Raw genomic sequence first — 17117 nt, 5'->3', positions numbered from 1 at the left:
AGCAGGTGCACAGTGCTAGGTCGTGTCCGACTCTTTGCGACCCCATGGATTGTAGCCTGCCAGGCTCCCCTGTCCGTGGAATTTCCTAGGCAAGAATGCCGGAGTGGGTTGCTATTTCCTTCTCCAAGGGATTTTCCTGACCCCTGGGATGGAATCCATGTCTCCTGCATCAGCAGTCGGATTCTTTACCACTGAGCCACCTGGGGGCAAGTAGGGGAAGCTAATTTGGCCCTTAGCACAGCTCACATCTACCAGCTCAGGCTCTGCCCCTGCTGTGGTGTGAAAGCTGAAGTCACTGTAGGGGCTAATGTGGGTACCAGAGCCCGCCTGACTGAGGAGGGCTGGGTGGCTCAGCTGGCAGGAAGAAGGCTTGAGATGGCACTCGGGCCTGGGCCTGATTTGCACAGGGAATCCCCTGGCCAGGCCCTGACAACCGCCTTAGGGACTCCCCATCCTGTCGCGGATAGAAGGGGCTTCATGGGGAGAGCAGGTCAGAGCATTGTGGGGTGACCTGTACTCACCCCAGAGCATGAGAGGAGTGTGGGAGTGTGTGTACACACTCAGGCAGAAGCAAGGGACACACGTACACCCCCTACACACACCTACTTTCAGGAGGAGAAATTCAAACCCTGCTAATTCCCTCAGCCTTTATCAGTCCCACAAAAAGCTGGGCTGGAGCTCTTTCTGCCTGTGGAACTCAATCCCTGAGGGGCGGGGCCTGCAGGAGGAAGCACCCCCCTGCCCACCTCCAGACCCACCCTGTCTCGCAGGGGCCTGGCCCACTGCGTGTCCCCAGGGTTCCTGATTCTTGAGAGGGTGGGGAGGTCATGAGAAGGCCAGTCACTCTTCATGGGTCATCACGGGGGTCGGGCCTGACCTCATTCAGTCGTCACAACCACCTGATGATGGAGGGACTCTTGTCTCCTTGCTACAGATGGGGACACAGGTTAGAGGCCACGCAGAGCCAGCTCCCTGACAGAAGTCGAGCCCTTTGCTCTCAACCCCTCTGCAGCCTGCTGTGGCGCCCAGCTGTGCGCACTAATGCCCAGGATACATCAGCCTTCTGGGGGGATGGTGCAGGGGATGAGGGTGGCGTTTAGAATGCAGAGTTCACGGCCCCACCCAAGGGGGTTTTGGTTGCCACTTCTGGGCCGGGCCCAGGGAGTTGCATTTGGGCAGCCCTGGCGATTCTGATGAGGGCTTTTGGTCCTGCAGACCTGCTCTGAGCTGCGTAGAGCCAGGCTGTGGGGTAGAGAGGGAGGTGAGGAGCTGCTGTGAGGGGTATGAGCTGAGGCTTTGCATTGAGGCCACTGCTCTAATCTCCTGCAGTTGGGCTCTTGAGGGCTGGGGCTAGAAGAGGGGTACTGTCCTCTTTGCAAGTCTGGTTCTGTCTGCTGCTTCCCCGGGCTGTGTGGTCTCAGTCTCACCCCTTTGCCTCTCAGTGTTCTTTTCTTGCCTGGTAAAATGGGGACCAGTTGCCTAGATGTTGAGGGCTGGGCCCAAGGCTCTGAGGCTTGGAAGGGCTGAGTGGGCCTGGCTGGGGCCGTGGGCCATGACAGTTCTGGTTCCTGTGGCCGCTGTGGGGGCAGGGTGGGCCTTGAGGGCTGGGCAGGCCGCTGTGTCGGGAAGGGAAGTGGGAGCCTCCCTATCTAGCCCGCCCCACCCACCAGGGGCCAGCCTCCCATCTCTTTCCAGGCTCCTTCCTGGGCCTGCGTTGGTGTCTCTGTCTCCTCTGTCTCTGGGAAGTTGCCTGTGCTATTTCAACTTTGTTTTCCTATTTCTAGATTGGTTTCCAAAGTGGTACTTTCGGTGTCTGGGACACCTGGAGCCTCCCTTGTAGGGGCGGGTAACCACAGGGCTGACCACAAATGACCCTCTGGGTGGGCCTGTCCAGGCCTGGCTGAGGCAGAGCCCTAGTGGCGAGGGCCTAGCGGCCCTTCACCCCTCTACCCCTGCAGGGCATCTCTCCCACCCCAGCCCCAGGACTAGTAGAGGCAGCAGCTTTGGGGTGGGGCTGAGCTGGGGCTGTCTGTGTGGCCCTCTGAGCGCAGACAAAAGTGAAAGGAAAAGATGTCTTTAATTCTACCCTCATCATCCTTGGTGCTGTGCTTGGGAAATGCCACGGGGCACATGCCACGGGGCACATGCCGCAGGGGACAGGAGATTGTACCAAAACCCTGTGCCCTGCCCTGCTGTGTGCAAAGTTCCCACTCCCTTACCTTGAATCTTATAACCTGCAGGGTAGGCAGCATGCCTGCGTCACTCATACCCGAACCAGTTGAAGGCCAAATCCTGGATCTGCCCTCATTAGCTCAGTGACCTTGGACCAGTTATTTAACCTCTCTGAACCTTACTGCCTTTATCTGTAAAGTACGAATTACCTCTCTCCAAAGGTTATTGTGAGGATGTTAGTATATATTAGGTATTTAGAATGGTTCCTGGCATACAGTCAGCACTCAGTATTATTCCAGCGCTATTCTCCTGGAAAGGAAAGGAGATGGAACTTGGATATGATAAAGCTGAGGAGTATTAGACCTTTTGATGACTGCTTCCAGACTGACCTTTCTCATTAGCTCTCCTCCCCATCTCTGTGTGTTTACTCTTAAAACAATTTCTTTTTTTGTTAGAAGTGGGTGTGTTACATAGTATGTGGGTTTAGCACATGGTAGGTACATAATAAGTAGGACTTGTTGGTATCATTTTTTTCCATATATGTATTTTTAAGTCGTGATCTTTCCTCTTACACTGGGTCAGCAAGGCAGTTGTTTTTCAACTTATGCTGCCTGTTTGGAGATTTTATTTCTGCATTCAATTCGTTCATTATTTACCCAACAAACCTCTGTATCTACTATTTGCTATGGTAAGTGATGAACAAGCTAGAATCTGGGAGAATAATTAATAAATATATATATGAAAAGTGGAATTTCTTAGGTCCTGGTTGTTCAGGCCTGAGGGGCCTCAGGCCTCACTCCCCTCTCTACCTTGGGAGTGGCCAGGGTTGGAGGCCCAGGCAGGAAGCATTCAGACAGGACTCCTGAGTTGAACCGACAAGGCAGGTTGAGTGACCTTGGGCAGGTCACTTCCCCGCTCAGAGCCCCCTGTCACATCCTGGTGAGCCATCCCCGAGGAGGGAAAGCACTCCAGCTTGGGTGATGAGCGAGGTTCCATGTGGGGCCCTCCCCAGACTTCTGGTTCCTTGACTTTCACAAAACTCTGCCACCTACTCCAGCTCCAGATGGCCAGAGAATCTTCCCCACCTTGATTTTCCATAGTCAGGGGCAGGTGCTTAAATATGGTCAGAAACTCCAGAACCAGGAGGGCTTTTATTGATCAGCGGCTGGCCACTCTCAGGAGACCCAGAGAGGGGGCCCAACTTGCCCAGGAACACACAGCAAAGTAGTGCTGAGCATAGGCCTCTGTCCTTTCTTGCCCCCTGCTCCTTCCAGCCCCGCCCTCTCTGGGCTGCCTGTGCCAGGAGTGAAATGAATTATTCCTCCCCGGCAGGGAGGGAGAGGCAGTTCCTGAGCCTGGGAACCAGCTGATGTCATTGTAGTGTTGCCATGACAATTATTCCCCTGGATTAGGGGCCTGACCCTCCAGAGGGCCAGGAAGTGGAGGAAGGAGTCAGGGACTGGTGTTTGTTCAGCACTCGACAAAGCACCTTTACACTTAACCCTCATCCTTGCACACTGAATGCTGCCAAATGGCACCCCACTCCAGTGTTCTCGCCTGGAGAAGCCTGTGGACGGAGGAGCCTGGTGGGCTCTGTCCACAGGGTCACACAGAGTCGGACACAACTGAGCGACTCAGCATGTGGCTTCATATGTGTTTGTTGCTTTAAAGCCACCTGTATCTTTGATTAGAATGGGTGTGTCATGATCCCCATTTTACAGATGTGGACACTGAGGCCCGAGAGGTTAAATCAGTTGCCCAAGATCAGTCAGCAAGTGGGAGACAGCCTGTGTTCATACCAACTCCCATGGGCTCTTTGCTCTTACTGGGTGGTAGGAAGCCCCCTCTCCATTATGGACAGTCCTCTTACAGGTGAGGAAATCAAGGCCAGAGGTCTTAGATCTGGGGCCTCTGCATCTGGAGCGACGCATTTTTGACACTCAGTGCTTTACCTTTCTTGATGCCTGCTTCCAGAAGGGTCTCCCCCCCAACCCACCCCTACCACTAAGAGTTGCTGTGCTGGCCCAGGCCTTCTTGAAAGAGCTGCTGTGGGGCAGTTCTAGGCCCTTGGGGTGGGTTGGTACCTGAACCCACTGTGTTAACTTCCAGTCTGAGGGGACTTAGCACATCCAGGCCTTTATTTCAGTCTGGGTCAGAACAAAGGAGGTTCTGGAACCTTTTAGGAACAAGAAGCCCTTGTTGGATGGGTGAGCTGGGGCTCTGGAGACAGACAGGGACCCTGACCCCTGGGGGGTGCAGAGGAACTGACAGGTGCGTGTTGTCAGTCGGGTCACGGTGCAGCTCAGCCCTGAGGCCAGATGACTCCATGCCTGGGAGAGGCCTGGAAATTCCCAAGGTCCTAGGCCTTGTGTCCTGGGCTGACCTGCCTCCAGGACAGTGCAGCCTGCATGGAAAAAGTCCAGGCAGCTGGTGGGCTTTGGAACAGCTGCTGCCGAGGTGGACAGTAAAGACTCTGAAAGCCGGAGGAATAGGTCCCTGTCCCAGGGCCATTTCCAGCCTCCATTCTGTTCTTCAAAACCCCCAGGGGAGGACAGTTTTCATATTTCAGTTCCTTTAGTGCTTGGGACGTCCTTTCTGAATGTCTGACTTAAGTCCCTCTAGTACTCAGGTTTCCATGGAATACTCAGAAGAGAGGGGCATTGGAGGGGGTGGTAGAGGTCTTTCTTGGCTCTTGGAAGCCTGACATGCTATCTGTCCCCCACCCATTTCATCCCCTCCTGTGGTGCTGACCTCAAAAGCCAGGCTGGCAGGCTCCAGGCAGCCACCGGGGCCTCTCAAAGGCTCATTGATTGAGTCTTCTGAGTGGCTGTCTTACCGCCCTCCTTTCTGGGCACCAACTTTGTCCCTTGGCACAGCCCTCACTCAGAAACTCCCCCAGGTTCTCAGCGGGTAGGACCACATCCTGGCCAGGGTGAGGGCTGGGGCAGTCCTTGGAAAGAACCTTCTTCCTCTCACCGTCAAGCAGGATGGGCCGTGGTGAAGGTTCAGAGTCAGGCAGATGAAAGTTCATCCTATTGGCTCTGAACTTGTGCTGCTAAGCTGTGTGAGCTTGGGCAGGTGACTTTCCCTTTCTGTGGCTCAGGTTTCCTTGTCTATAAAATGGAACTAACGATAGTCTATAGCAAGACTTAAATGACAGTTCATGTAAAGCTCTTGGCACTCAGGATACACCAAGTATGAATACATAGTAATAGTTTATTATCATTGGTCTGATACTTTTTGGCCACGGTTTCTGCCTGGAGTTGGGAGGTGGGAGTGGATGTCACTGCAGGGGGGTTTCTGGTCAGGGTCTCTCCTGGCTGGTTGCTGCAGGCTGGAGCCCTTTCTGCTCCCCCTGCCTCGACTCTGATCCTTCTCCACCACCTTGGTCCTCCAGGTACGCTACAAGGAGGAGTTTGAGAAGAACAAGGGCAAAGGCTTCAGCGTGGTGGCAGACACGCCCGAGCTCCAGAGAATCAAGAAGACCCAGGACCAGATCAGTAATGTAAGGTCCCCTGCTCCGCGGGTACTACCCTGACCCTGGCGCTCCCGTCTCGTCTCCTCCCCGCCTGCCTGGCAGTTGTGCATGAGGCCAGTTCTGTGCCACCCCTGCTTTCCTCAGCAGGCCTGGCTGGTGCCTGCTTGAGCCGAGGGAAGGGAAGGGTTTGGGGTTCCCAAGATGCCTTTCCTCTGTGCACCCCCAGATTGCCCCTTTGATACCCTCTGCCCACATAATGTTTCCACCTTGAAAGAACTAGACTTTTGGGGAGGGCCTTTGTGCTCAATCACCCCCCCTCATCCCCCACTCTCTCTGAAATTTCCCCCCCTCCCTGCTGGCTATGGTGAGGGCCAGGGTCCGGACTAGCTGTTTTGTCTGAGCACAAAGGTCAGAACTGGGTGGCAGGGGTGGGGAGGGGCTGGCCTCCCCATCGACTGCCTCTGGGTGCTGACATTGCAGTCATTTCCGCCCTTCTTCAGCCTCCTCCCCCACCTTGGCTTGCTCTTCCTTCCTGTGTAAAAACCCCAGTTGGGTTTTGCTCGCTGGCTCTGCACCCCTTGGCCTGGCCCTCCCAGGTCCAGGGTGGTCACCAGTGTCTAGCCATGGCAGGGCTGGTGTGCAGAGTGGGCAGTGGGTCAACGCCCCTTATGGCACCTATGGCGGGGGACAGGCCTCAGTTTCCTGTTTGGCGGAGCCACAGACTAGCAGCCTGTGCAGCTCTGGGCTTGTGGGGAGGCTGCTTAGGGGGCTTTGGGCAATGCGGGGGCACCGCTGTGAGCCACAGGCATGGACATGGCCTGTGTTGCACAGAGTCCCATAAAGGACTGGGCAAGCAGGTGTCTTCAGGTCTGGTTCAGGAGGGGTTGGCAGGTTGCCTGGTGTCACTCTGGGCTGAGGGACTGGGGACAGAAGCTTCAGGGGCCTTGAGTTTTGGGTGGTCTATCCGGCATCCAGCCCTCAGACCTCCTTGATCAGGCACTCCTGGAAGTAAGTTGGACCATTGTTAGGGTCGACTCGCTGTGGCTCAGGTAGATGTCAGAAGCCAGGACCCAAGCCATCAGAAGTGGCCATGCCTGAGACTTTGGCTCTTAAACTTTGATCAGCAGCCTGCAGTATGAAATACATTTCATGTTGTGGCCCACTGAACAGGCTTGCTGATTTATTTAAGAGAAACAGAACCAAAACTTTCAGGAAAGAGTGCTCTTCCACTTAAAGGGCATTTGGATATTTTCTGTTCTATTTTAGTTTGTTAAAGATGCCGGGTTTCGCAATTATATTGTTGACCCGCAGCTTGAAAGTTGTGGCTTGAGGAAATGGAGTGCTTCCCTTGGGCTAAGATGCCTCTGACAGCTGTAATCCCCTCTTCCCCTCAAACAAGCCTGTCTCAATTGCTTCTTTATTAGCTAGGGCCTGGTCCCAACCCGAGAGCTTCCCTGCAGGTTGTGCCCAGAAGAAAGTGGGAAGAAAGTATGGGTCTCAGCTGTCCTCATGGAACACAGGAGGGAGGGGAAACCTCGGTTAACAAGGAAGGAAGATACAGAAAACTGGACTCTTGAGACTTTAGCCTCTGGCCTTTCATTGTGAAGACTGTTATCTGGACACCTGCTCCCTTCCTACAACCGCAACCCCCCAGCACATTCACTCATTGTTTCCAGCCTGTGGCTTTTAGAAGGGGGAGGCAAGCCCAGTCATCCTTGCCTGCTTTTCTGGAACGCTTCCAGAATACTCCACACCCTGCCTATTGCACCTGTACTCCCCAACCTCCCCCCCAACTAGTCATTGGAGGTGTTAGTGTCTGAGCAGCCCTGGTAACAACTCACTCTGGCCAAGACACCCACACCTGGGCAGATACCATCTTATCAGTAGCCACAGGGCTGCAATGAGCTGATTGTCCCCTTTCTGAGGTGGGGAGGTGACTGATGCCTGACCTGGTTCTGCTTTTGCAGCTTTAGCTGGAACCTGTGACACACGACCACAGAGCTGGAAGACCCTTGGTTTTGGCAAATGCCCTTAGTCTGTCAGCTGTGGGCTTCCAAACAGCTGTACTTCAATTACTTGAAAAGGTGGATTGAAGATACAGGCTAAAAAAAAGAAAATGCAAAAAAAAAAAAAGAAAATGCAGCCTCAGAGGCCTCCTCCTGGGACTGCCTGGGAGCAGAGCCCAGAAACTGCATTAATTTTATCTCATTTTTAGGAACTAGCATCTTTTTTAATGTTTATTTATTTGGCTATGCTTGGTCTTAGTTGTGGGATGTGGGCTCTAGTTCCCTGACCAGGAATCGAACCTGAGTCCCCTGCATTGGGAATACGGTGTCTTCACTACTGGAGCACCAAGAAAGTCTCAGGAACTAGCATTTTATTTTTTAATTATTCTTGTTGTTTTTTATCTTTTCTTCCATTTTTATTGAGCTGTAATTGACATGCTGCACTATATACATGTAAGGTGTCCGGCGTAATGATTGGATTTACCTCCATCATGAAATGATTATCACAATAAGTTGAGCGGATCATCTCATACAGATACAAAATTAAAAGTGATAGAAAATAAAATTTCTTTTTTCAAGAACCAGCGTTTTTAACACGTTCCCTGAGTTCCCTGCAGTGTGAGAATCATCACCAAGAGAGTCTGAAAAGAGCTTCACCAAAGGTGCCAGTCCTGGCTACATCCAGAACCCCCAGGGAACTTTAAACCACGTTATTAAATTGTCCTTCCTCCAGAGGAGTTTTGGGAACGATGATGTCTAGAGCCACACCTTCTGTTTTGTATCCAAAATAGTGTTCCTGTGTGAGCTGGTCACTCATTTCCCGGGTTATCGTCAGACGCCTCCTCATTTGTGAGGAAAATGTCAAGCACTTAGTCTGAGATAAATATTGTCCATTGCTGTTAATTTAAAGGTAGACTTTGCTTTCTATATGGTGGTGAAAAAGGGGACAGGGACTAAAGTTTGGCTGAAAAGTTGGGCCTGTGTCTAGAACTAAAAATGTGTGGAAACTTGGGAGGCAAAGTGCTAGTAAGTTAGGCCTCTGTCGTGCGTGATTGACTTTTTTTTAGTTGAAGTATAGTTGGCTTTCTATGTTGTGTTCGTTACTGCCATATAGCAAAGTGATTCGGTTATACTGGGTTGACCAAAAAGTTCATTCGGGGTTTTCCATAGGATGTTATGGACAGAATCGAACAAACTTTTTGGCCAACCCAATATTAACCTGGCCTTTGGGCACCGGCTCTGATGGCTGTAAGGATGGGAGCCTCTCTTTTTTTCCGGCTGTGCTGGGTCTTGGTTGCCGCTCATGGGCCTTCTCTAGCTGCAGTGTGCTGCTCTCCAGTTGCCGTGTGCGGGCTTCCTGTTGCGGTGGCTTCTGTTGCGGAGCAGGGACTCTAGGCACGGGCTTAGTTGCCCCACAGCACGTGGGGTCTTCCCAGACCAGAGATCAAACCTGTGTCCCCCGCATTGGCAGGCGGATTCTTAACCACTGGACCAACAGGGACGTCCTAGACAGAAGGACTTTTAGTTGCTAAGTCCCTTTACTAGGAGCCCCTGCCTTCAAGTAGGCAAGTTTTCATTTACCTACATATTTCCTCATATATAGATTTCCTGTATACAGTTTTGGGTCTTTTTAACTTTTCCTTTTTCTGTAAAGTATATCACACAAACACCTGTGTGTGTGTTCACCATGCAAGGCAGGAAGCAGAGCATGACAGCCCCCTGTCAAAATAGAGCTTTCAAAGTGTTCAAAAAACAGACATAACTCTCATGTAGTGAGTACCTATCATATAATTAACTTAATTATGAGGAACCAGCTGGGAGCATCTGACAGGCAGAGGTGAGGCCTAGTCTGTGAAAGAAAGCACTGGATATAATTAGATATAGAACTGGTTAGTGTTCTGCCGTTAGCTGCTGAACTGGTGAATGTCCTACAGGACTGTAAAACCATAAGCTTTGGAGATAGCCTTGCTACAGGCAGAAATCTTTTGCATTTCTCACAGTCAGAAATAATTAGCAGCACATATTTCTTAAATTAGCTTCGGGCCTTATGCAGGCATGCATACATGCTAAGTCGCTTTAGTCGTGCCTGACTCTTTGTGACCCTGTGGACTGTGGCCCACCAGGCTCCTCTGTCCATGGGATTCTGTAGGCATGAATACTGGAGTGGGTTGCCATGCCCTTCTCCCGGGGATCTTCCTGACCCAGGGATCGAATCCATGTCTCTTCTGACTCCCGCATTGGTAGGTGGGTTCTTTGCCACCAGCACCACCTGGGAAACCCTTCAGATCCTTATAGTTTGGGCCCAATCAGTAGTAAAGTCAAAGAAAATTCTAGCCCCAGAGTCAAATGGCTGGAGACGGGCTTGTTGGAAACCCTGTATGCTTTTTTTTTTTTAAGTATGTAATATTTCTTTTTTTAAAACTGAAGTATAGTTGATTTACAATGTGTTAGTTTCAGGTGTACAGAAAAGTGATTCGGTTAACTTTTTCTTGTGTGTCATATCCTTGGTGCAGCACTGGGTTTAAAGCATCATGACGCTGCAGTTTATTCTTTTCTGTTGTTGTCTTGTATTCTGCTTAAAGTGCTTATCCCACATTTTGTTGATTCTGGGGTTAGTGGCATTTGGATTGCTTCCGTGGCTGTGGACAACTTCCTACGTATTTCCTAGCGTTAACATGGAGGGCAGTTGCTGGATCTTGGAGGCTGTGTCCCCTCAGCCTTACCAGATGACGCTGAAATACTATTCAAGCAGGGCTATGGATTTACCGTCTCACCAGCACTGATGAGAGTTTCCACTGCTCTGCATCCTTAGACTTGTTCAATTTAGCCATTCTCATTGTGAGCAGTAGTAGTATCTCATGGTTTTATCTTGCATTTCTCTGATTAGTAATGAAGTTGAGCACAGATTTACATTTGTTTTAAAAACAAAATAGTGTTAGTCTCTCATGGGGAACACAGCATTACTTGGTGGTTGAGAACTAAAGAGCTGGATGGTAGGACTCATTTATGCACCTCTTACCTACCTCCTGAACCTTGGTTTCCCTGTCTGAAAAATGGGGATGATCATAATACATTGTTCTTGGGCTGGCTGAGAAAAGGAAATGAGTAATGCATATAAGGGCACCACAGAGGCCCACAACAAATGGAAATATTGTTAGAAAAACCAGACCTTGGCTGGTGAGTTGATTATTCCATCCAGAGCCTGATATTCCCTTCTTGGCTGTGATGTGGAATCATGTGGGAGCAAATGTGGAGTCAGACCTTGGTTTTCCACCACAATCAGGAAGGAGAACACGGGTTCAGAAAACAGACCATCAGCTGGCAGAGAAAATGTGTTTTCCGTAGCTTTGGAATGGACCCTCAATGAGTCATCCTGGAGTCCTGGCTGGCAGGGCCCTGGATGAGTGGGGAGGGTCCTCCGGGGCCTGGATCCCTTCACCTCCGTGCACTTGGATCTCCAGGCGTCCTTCCATGGGGTCCCAGGACAGGTTTTGGCTGGGCCTCTGCTGACGTTTCTGAGCTTAGGTGACCCCTTTTCAGGGCACTTAGACGACTGGAACTTTGCTGAGCCTGGGACTGAGCTCCACCAGGGCCTTGGCCTCTGATAAGTCTTTATTTCCCTTTTGGATGTGCTCATACCCTTTAAGGTGCCTCTTTGCTTCTCAAGCTATTAGGTCGATCAGCAAAGTAATAACAGTTTCCTTGTTTCCTGCGCAGGGGAGGGAGAGGAAGTTGAGAGGACCGAGATTTTATCAGGTGGCCCCTGGGCGGAAGGGCTGCAGCCCCGCTTTTCTCGGTCCGCTTCCGTTCTGTGCTGCCGCTCCTGACTTCAGTGCCTGGCACCCCTTCTCTCGAAGTTAGGGTGACCTTGTGATTATCATCCCTTTTGAAAGCGAAAGGGAGTGCTACTCATATTTGTTCAGGAAGACATGAACTGGGACCAGGGGCAGACTTGGGCGTGTGGTCACCCTGTCCCAGGAAAGGACCCGTCCAGCTGTGGCTTTGTCCTTGTATCAGCAGCTTCAGGCCTGACTAATGAAAGTCACTTGACTTCTGTAAAATGGAAATTAAAGTGCACCTATGGGACTTTTTTTAAAGGGTGATTATTGTCAAGGCCAAGGGAGATTATATGCAGAGAACTCAATGTGAAGAGCTGAGTCAAGGTCATTACAGTGAGCAGGTGGTTCCTGTATCGGTGGTGGGAAGGGTTCCCCTGTGTTCAGGCTGCCACTGCTGTGTCCACCTGGATCAGCTGGCCCTGCGTAGAGTGGCTTTTTAAGGAGCAAGATGGATCCCATCAGCCTCTTGCGGAAACGAACACACGTCCACACTTGCTTTCAGTTCTAGGATTTGGCTAGGTTCCTAGAGGTAGTTGGAAGCCTTAGGACCACGTGGGAGCAGATGGTGCCATGGCCTCTTTTTAAGATGAGGAAATCCAGGCCCAGAGGGGATAGGACTCTTCCAAGTTCACATGAGCAAGTGAATGGCTCGTGACTCTAGGGGTGAGGTGTGGGAGGGACGTGCAGTCCTCCATGAAGGACTGAGTCTACAACGTGACGGGGGATGGGACCCAGACATGCTTCTTCCTCCAAGAGTCATCCCTTCACTAATACAGACAGAGCCGCAGCCCAAGAAGTGGGCTGTCAACCAGGGTAGCGGGGGCCTGCCCCTCAGCCCAAGTCCTGGCTCCCTCAGGGCCCGGGGCAGGCCTCTGTCTGCCTCCCCGTGGTCACGGGCTCCCAGGGTCAGGCCTCTTTTCATTACCAGAAAGTAAACATGGAAAGCTAACCTTTCCCACCCCCAGGACAGAAGTCAGAAGGGCAGTTGCCTTGAGAGCCTAGAGATCTCTCCTTGCCCCCACTCCCCCCCACTCCTTGCCAGAGGAGGGGGGCTCACTGAGTGGGCTCAAGAGAGACTCTCACCTTTGCCCTTGTCTTAGGGATCTGAGAGCAGGACGCTGGCCTTTGACCTTCACCCCTCGGTGTTCTACTTCATGGGAGTTTGGGGATCCGATGGGTTTTCAGTCTGACCAGGGCCAGCTGTCTCCCCTTCCGGAACTGGCTCAGTTTATTTTGCTCTTTGGGTGTGGGTCCTTGCTTGGGCATGACGGAAAGGGGTGAGAGGAGGAGGGGGGCTCATGCTGACCCAAAGCCCTAAGTGAGGCACTCCCTACCTCCCCACCGGCCCATCCCAAGCTATGCTGCTGCCCGACCTGTTCTCTCAGCCCGGGCTGCAGCAAGTCACCATCATTCAACAGCGGAAGAGCAGCAGGGAGATGTGGGTGGGCCCAGTTGGTCACCCCTGCAGACCTGTAGCCCGGCTGCTTCTGGCTGAGTTTTAGCTCTTGCCCACCTTATAAAGCGGATTCGAGAAAGCAAAGAAAGTGAGAAGGGGTGGGCCATGGGAGCCCCTGGGCTCGGACAGCTGGATCAGGCAGGGACTTCAGGGCACAGAATTGCAGGTTCCTTCTGCTCCTGGAGGCAGGACAGGCTTTGCCCCCTCCATACTCTGTCCCCCTCACCCCACCCCCTTTTCCACTGGGAGCAGCACAGGGCAGGATCCTAGTGAACAGGAAGTGAGAGCCAGCCTCCAGGCGGGTGGTGGTCTGAGGTCTGGGAGAATTCAGGCCTGGGTCTGCTCAGGACCAGACCAGTTTTCTGTGTCCCCCTTTCTGAGTTTCCTCTGCGGGGGAGGCGGGGGGACTGTCCCACCTCCTCCACCAGCCCCAGCCCAGCGCTTCCAGAGCGCTAACCATGGACCTCCCACCTCTCCTCGGTTGCTTGCTTTCTTCCCCCTAAGTTTCCTCTCTGAAAAGTCAGTAGGTCCTCAAGGTGGGATGTGGGCATGTTGCCACTGGGAATGCAGGCAGAAAATCCTAGAACTCCTGACTCCGGTTCTTTTTCATCCTTTGTTTTTTTCATATTTGTACGTTTTACACACAAATGTGTATAGACATTTCATGGGTGTAAAGTGGTTCAGTTCAGTTCAGTTCAGTCGCTCAGTCATATCTGACTCTTTGCGACCCCATGAATCGCAGCACGCCAGGCCTCCCTGTCCATCACCAACTCCCGGAGTTCACTGAGACTCACGTCCATCGAGTCAGTGATGCCATCCAGCCATCTCATCTTCTGTCGTCCCCTTCTCCTCCTGCCCCAATCCCTTCCAGCATCAGAGTCTTTTCCAAAGAGTCAGCTCTTCGCATGAGGTGGCCAGAGTACTGGAGTTTCAGTTTCAGCATCATTCCCTCCAAAGAAATCCCAGGACTGATCTCCTTCAGAATGGACTGGTTGGATCTCCTTGCAGTCCAAGGGACTCTCAAGAGTCTTCTCCAACACCACAGTTCAAAAGCATCAATTCTTCAGCGCTCAGCCTTCTTCACAGTCCAACTCTCACATCCATACATGACCACAGGAAAAACCATAGCCTTGACTAGTCGGACCTTTGTTGGCAAAATAATGTCTCTGCTGTTGAATATGCTATCTAGGTTGGACATAACTTTCCTTCCAAGGAGTAAGTGTCTTTTAATTTTATAGCTGCAGTCACCATCTGCAGTGATTTTGGAGCCCAGAAAAATAAAGTGACACTGTTTCCACTGTTTCCCCATCTATTTCCCATAAAGTGGTACTTCTGTGTAATTTATACAATAGGTGCAATTTGGGAGGATTGTGCTGAAACAGATATTACCAACAGGAATATTTGAGCAAAGAAGGGACAGCAGACTTTTTCTGTAGAGCTCCAGAGAGTAAATGTTTTAGGCTTTGTGGGCCAAAGGGCCTGTCAAAGCTACTCAGCTCTGTAGCGACAGCGTGAGAGCAGCCAGAGATAATAGGGAGATGAATGGGTGTGACTGTTCTAGGAGAACTTTATTTCTGGACACTGAAATTTGAATTTCATAGAAATTTCATGTGTTACCAATCTTATTCCTTTTAACTCTCCGCACAGGCTTCAAACATTACTAAACGTAGTACCCGTTCTTAGCTCATATGCAGACCATGAGCAAATGGGCTGTGGGCTCATGGACCTGAGTTTGCCAACCTCTGCTCCAGACCACTGGTTCTCAGACTTGAGCCTTCAAGACTCAGACTCACCTCGGGAAGCTTTTAGAAGTGCATGTGTCTGTGCATGCTAAGTCTCTTCAGTCATGTCTGACTCTTTGTGCTATGGATTGTATACCTACTCTATGGACTGTAGCCCGCCAGGCACCTCTGTCCGTGGGATTTCTCCAGGCAAGAATACTGGAGTGGGTTGCCATGCCATCCTCCAGGGGATCTTCCCAACCCAGGGATCGAACCCATGTCTCCTGAGTTAGCAGGTGGGTTCTTTACCACTAGCGCCACCTGGGAAGTCCCTTAGAAGTGCATATTCCCTCCAAAAAAAGAAAAAAAATAAAGGTGCATATTCCAAAACCCCAGCCCTGATATTGTAGATTCTATGGAAGGTCCTGGAACCTGCGTTCAGCAGATAGTATGAAGACCAGACTTTAAGAACACAATTCTGGGTCCTGGTGGTCCTTGGTGAAGACCTTGGGTGTGTGGCTTCTTCAGGTCTCTTTTTGCCCATTTTTTAACCCAAGGAGAGAAGGACTTCATCTTCCAGATACTGACATACCCTTGGAGAGGGCCGGACATTTCTTGTCCTGCAAGCTGGGGTCCTCAGCGGAGCTTTATGAGGTCATGCCCACAAGAGGCAGAATCGCCTGCTGGTTAAGAACACAGGCTCTGAAATCTCTGTGAGCATGGGTAACTCATGTTGCTTGTCAGTGCTTTAGTCTCCTTCTTATCTGTTATACGGGGACTATACTGTACCCCTGTATAGGTGCTGACATGGTAAAATGAGCCTGTGATGCAGAACACCTGGCGTAGTGCCTGGCACCTAGCAGATGCTCTGTAAACCTGCTCTGTAAGCCCATAGTCACTGCTATGGGCCAGGGTGGAAGCGGGGCAGCTCCAGCCCTGCCACAGGGACATAAAACTGACAGCTTACATTTGTCTGGTGCTTTCATTTAACATTCATTCCCTTCTGAGGGGAATGGCAACCCACTCCAGTATTCTTGCTGGGAAAATCCCATGGACAGAGGAGCCCGGCAGGCTACAGTCCATTGGGTTGCAAAGAGTCAGACACAATTGAGGCACTAACACTTTAGCTGACGTGGCCCTTTTACATCCGTCATCTCTTCGCATCCTCCAGCAACCCCTGAGGGGAGATCCTGATGCTCACTTCTGTAAGGAGGAAACAAGGCTTGGAGAGGTTAAGTGCTTGTCTGAGGGCACGTCGCGGTACACCCCTGTTGAGAACCTGGCTCTCTTTGCCTGGAGTCCTGCAGGAGTCTCTCCCGTCCCAGGATCTTGAGTGGCAACGGAAAAGGGGAGCTTTGGTTGGTTTGCTGTGGGTCCTTCACCCAGTGCTTTCTGTCCCTGCAGATAAAATACCACGAGGAGTTTGAGAAGAGTCGCATGGGTCCCAGTGGTGGTGAGGGTCTGGAGTGCGAGCGCCGAGATCCCCAGGAGAGCAGCTACCGGCGGCCCCAGGAGCAGCAGCAGCCTCACCACATCCCTGCCAGCACCCCAGGTGAGTGGGAGGGCTGTGGGGACCGAGGACCTGAGGCAAGGTGGGGAGGAGGTGAGAGGGAAGCCTCGAGTACACACACACACACACACACACACACACACACACAAACGGGTCCCGTCCCAGCAAGGGCATGAACGCACACACATGCACATACGCGCACACACACCAGGTCCCATCCCTACCCAGGGCATGAACACACACACACACACACATCCCTACCCAGGGCATAAACACACACACACACCCCAAGTCCCATCCCTACCCAGGGCATGCACACACACACACACACACACACAAACACACACATCCCTACCCAGGGCATGAAACACACACACACAGGAGGAGGTGAGAGGGAAGCCTCGAGTACACACACACACCCACACCCACACCCACCCCAGGTCCCATCCCTACCCAGGGCATCAACACCAGGGTCAGGCTGGCCTCCTGCTGTGACGGGGAAGGTGCCACTGGGGCGTGACAGCAGCGTGTGTGCACACAGACAGAAGCCCTTGGGAAGTGGGGGTTGAGCAAGCTTGCGGAGTTGGAAGTACATGACGTGGTCTCATGGAAGAAGGGGGCGGCTCTGGGAGGCTCTGGGTTTGGCAGGACAGGTCCTGAGCCTGTCTCCTGCTGGCTTCCAGTGTACCAGCAGCCCCAGCAGCAGCCGGCAGCCCAGTCCTATGGTGGCTACAAGGAGCCTGCAGCCCCAGCGTCCATACAGCGCAGCGCCCCAGGCGGCGGCGGGGTGAGTGGCCCTGGCGGAGGGAGGTGTGGGAGGTGGGGTGAGCCTAGGGAAGGCTTCCTGGACGTCCCTTTAGAAAAGACGTCCCTTCTTGGACACCCTTTTTTTGTTTTGTTTTGTTCTGTTGGACAACCTTTAGGAAGAAAAACTC

At 52.0% G+C, this 17117-nt stretch overlaps 1 protein-coding gene and 1 long non-coding RNA gene across 2 annotated transcripts in view; one reads left to right on the top strand and one right to left on the bottom strand.

Annotated features, from left to right (window-relative positions):
- LASP1 (LIM and SH3 protein 1) overlaps positions 1 to 17117 on the top strand; it is a 40411-nt gene that overhangs the window by 18160 nt on the left and 5134 nt on the right. The window contains exons 4-6 of the mRNA XM_086357941.1: positions 5570 to 5677; positions 16077 to 16224; positions 16866 to 16969. Of these exons, the coding sequence (XP_086214067.1) occupies positions 5570 to 5677; positions 16077 to 16224; positions 16866 to 16969 (360 nt within the window). The remainder of the gene's footprint in view (positions 1 to 5569; positions 5678 to 16076; positions 16225 to 16865; positions 16970 to 17117) is intronic.
- Positions 6987 to 7369, bottom strand: LOC147351737 (uncharacterized). The gene is made up of 2 exons (XR_015147652.1): positions 7231 to 7369; positions 6987 to 7184 (listed from the first exon to the last, which is right to left on the bottom strand). It is a non-coding gene; the product is annotated as an uncharacterized LOC147351737 (long non-coding RNA).

The sequence above is a fragment of the Bos grunniens genome, chromosome 19, assembly GCF_055505025.1.
Source record: "Bos grunniens cultivar Pamir isolate PY7600 chromosome 19, Bosgru_T2T1.0, whole genome shotgun sequence".
Taxonomy (NCBI): domain Eukaryota; kingdom Metazoa; phylum Chordata; class Mammalia; order Artiodactyla; family Bovidae; genus Bos; species Bos grunniens.
The sequence above is the reverse complement of the archived record's forward strand: the minus strand, read 5'-3'. Positions and strand labels throughout refer to the sequence as shown.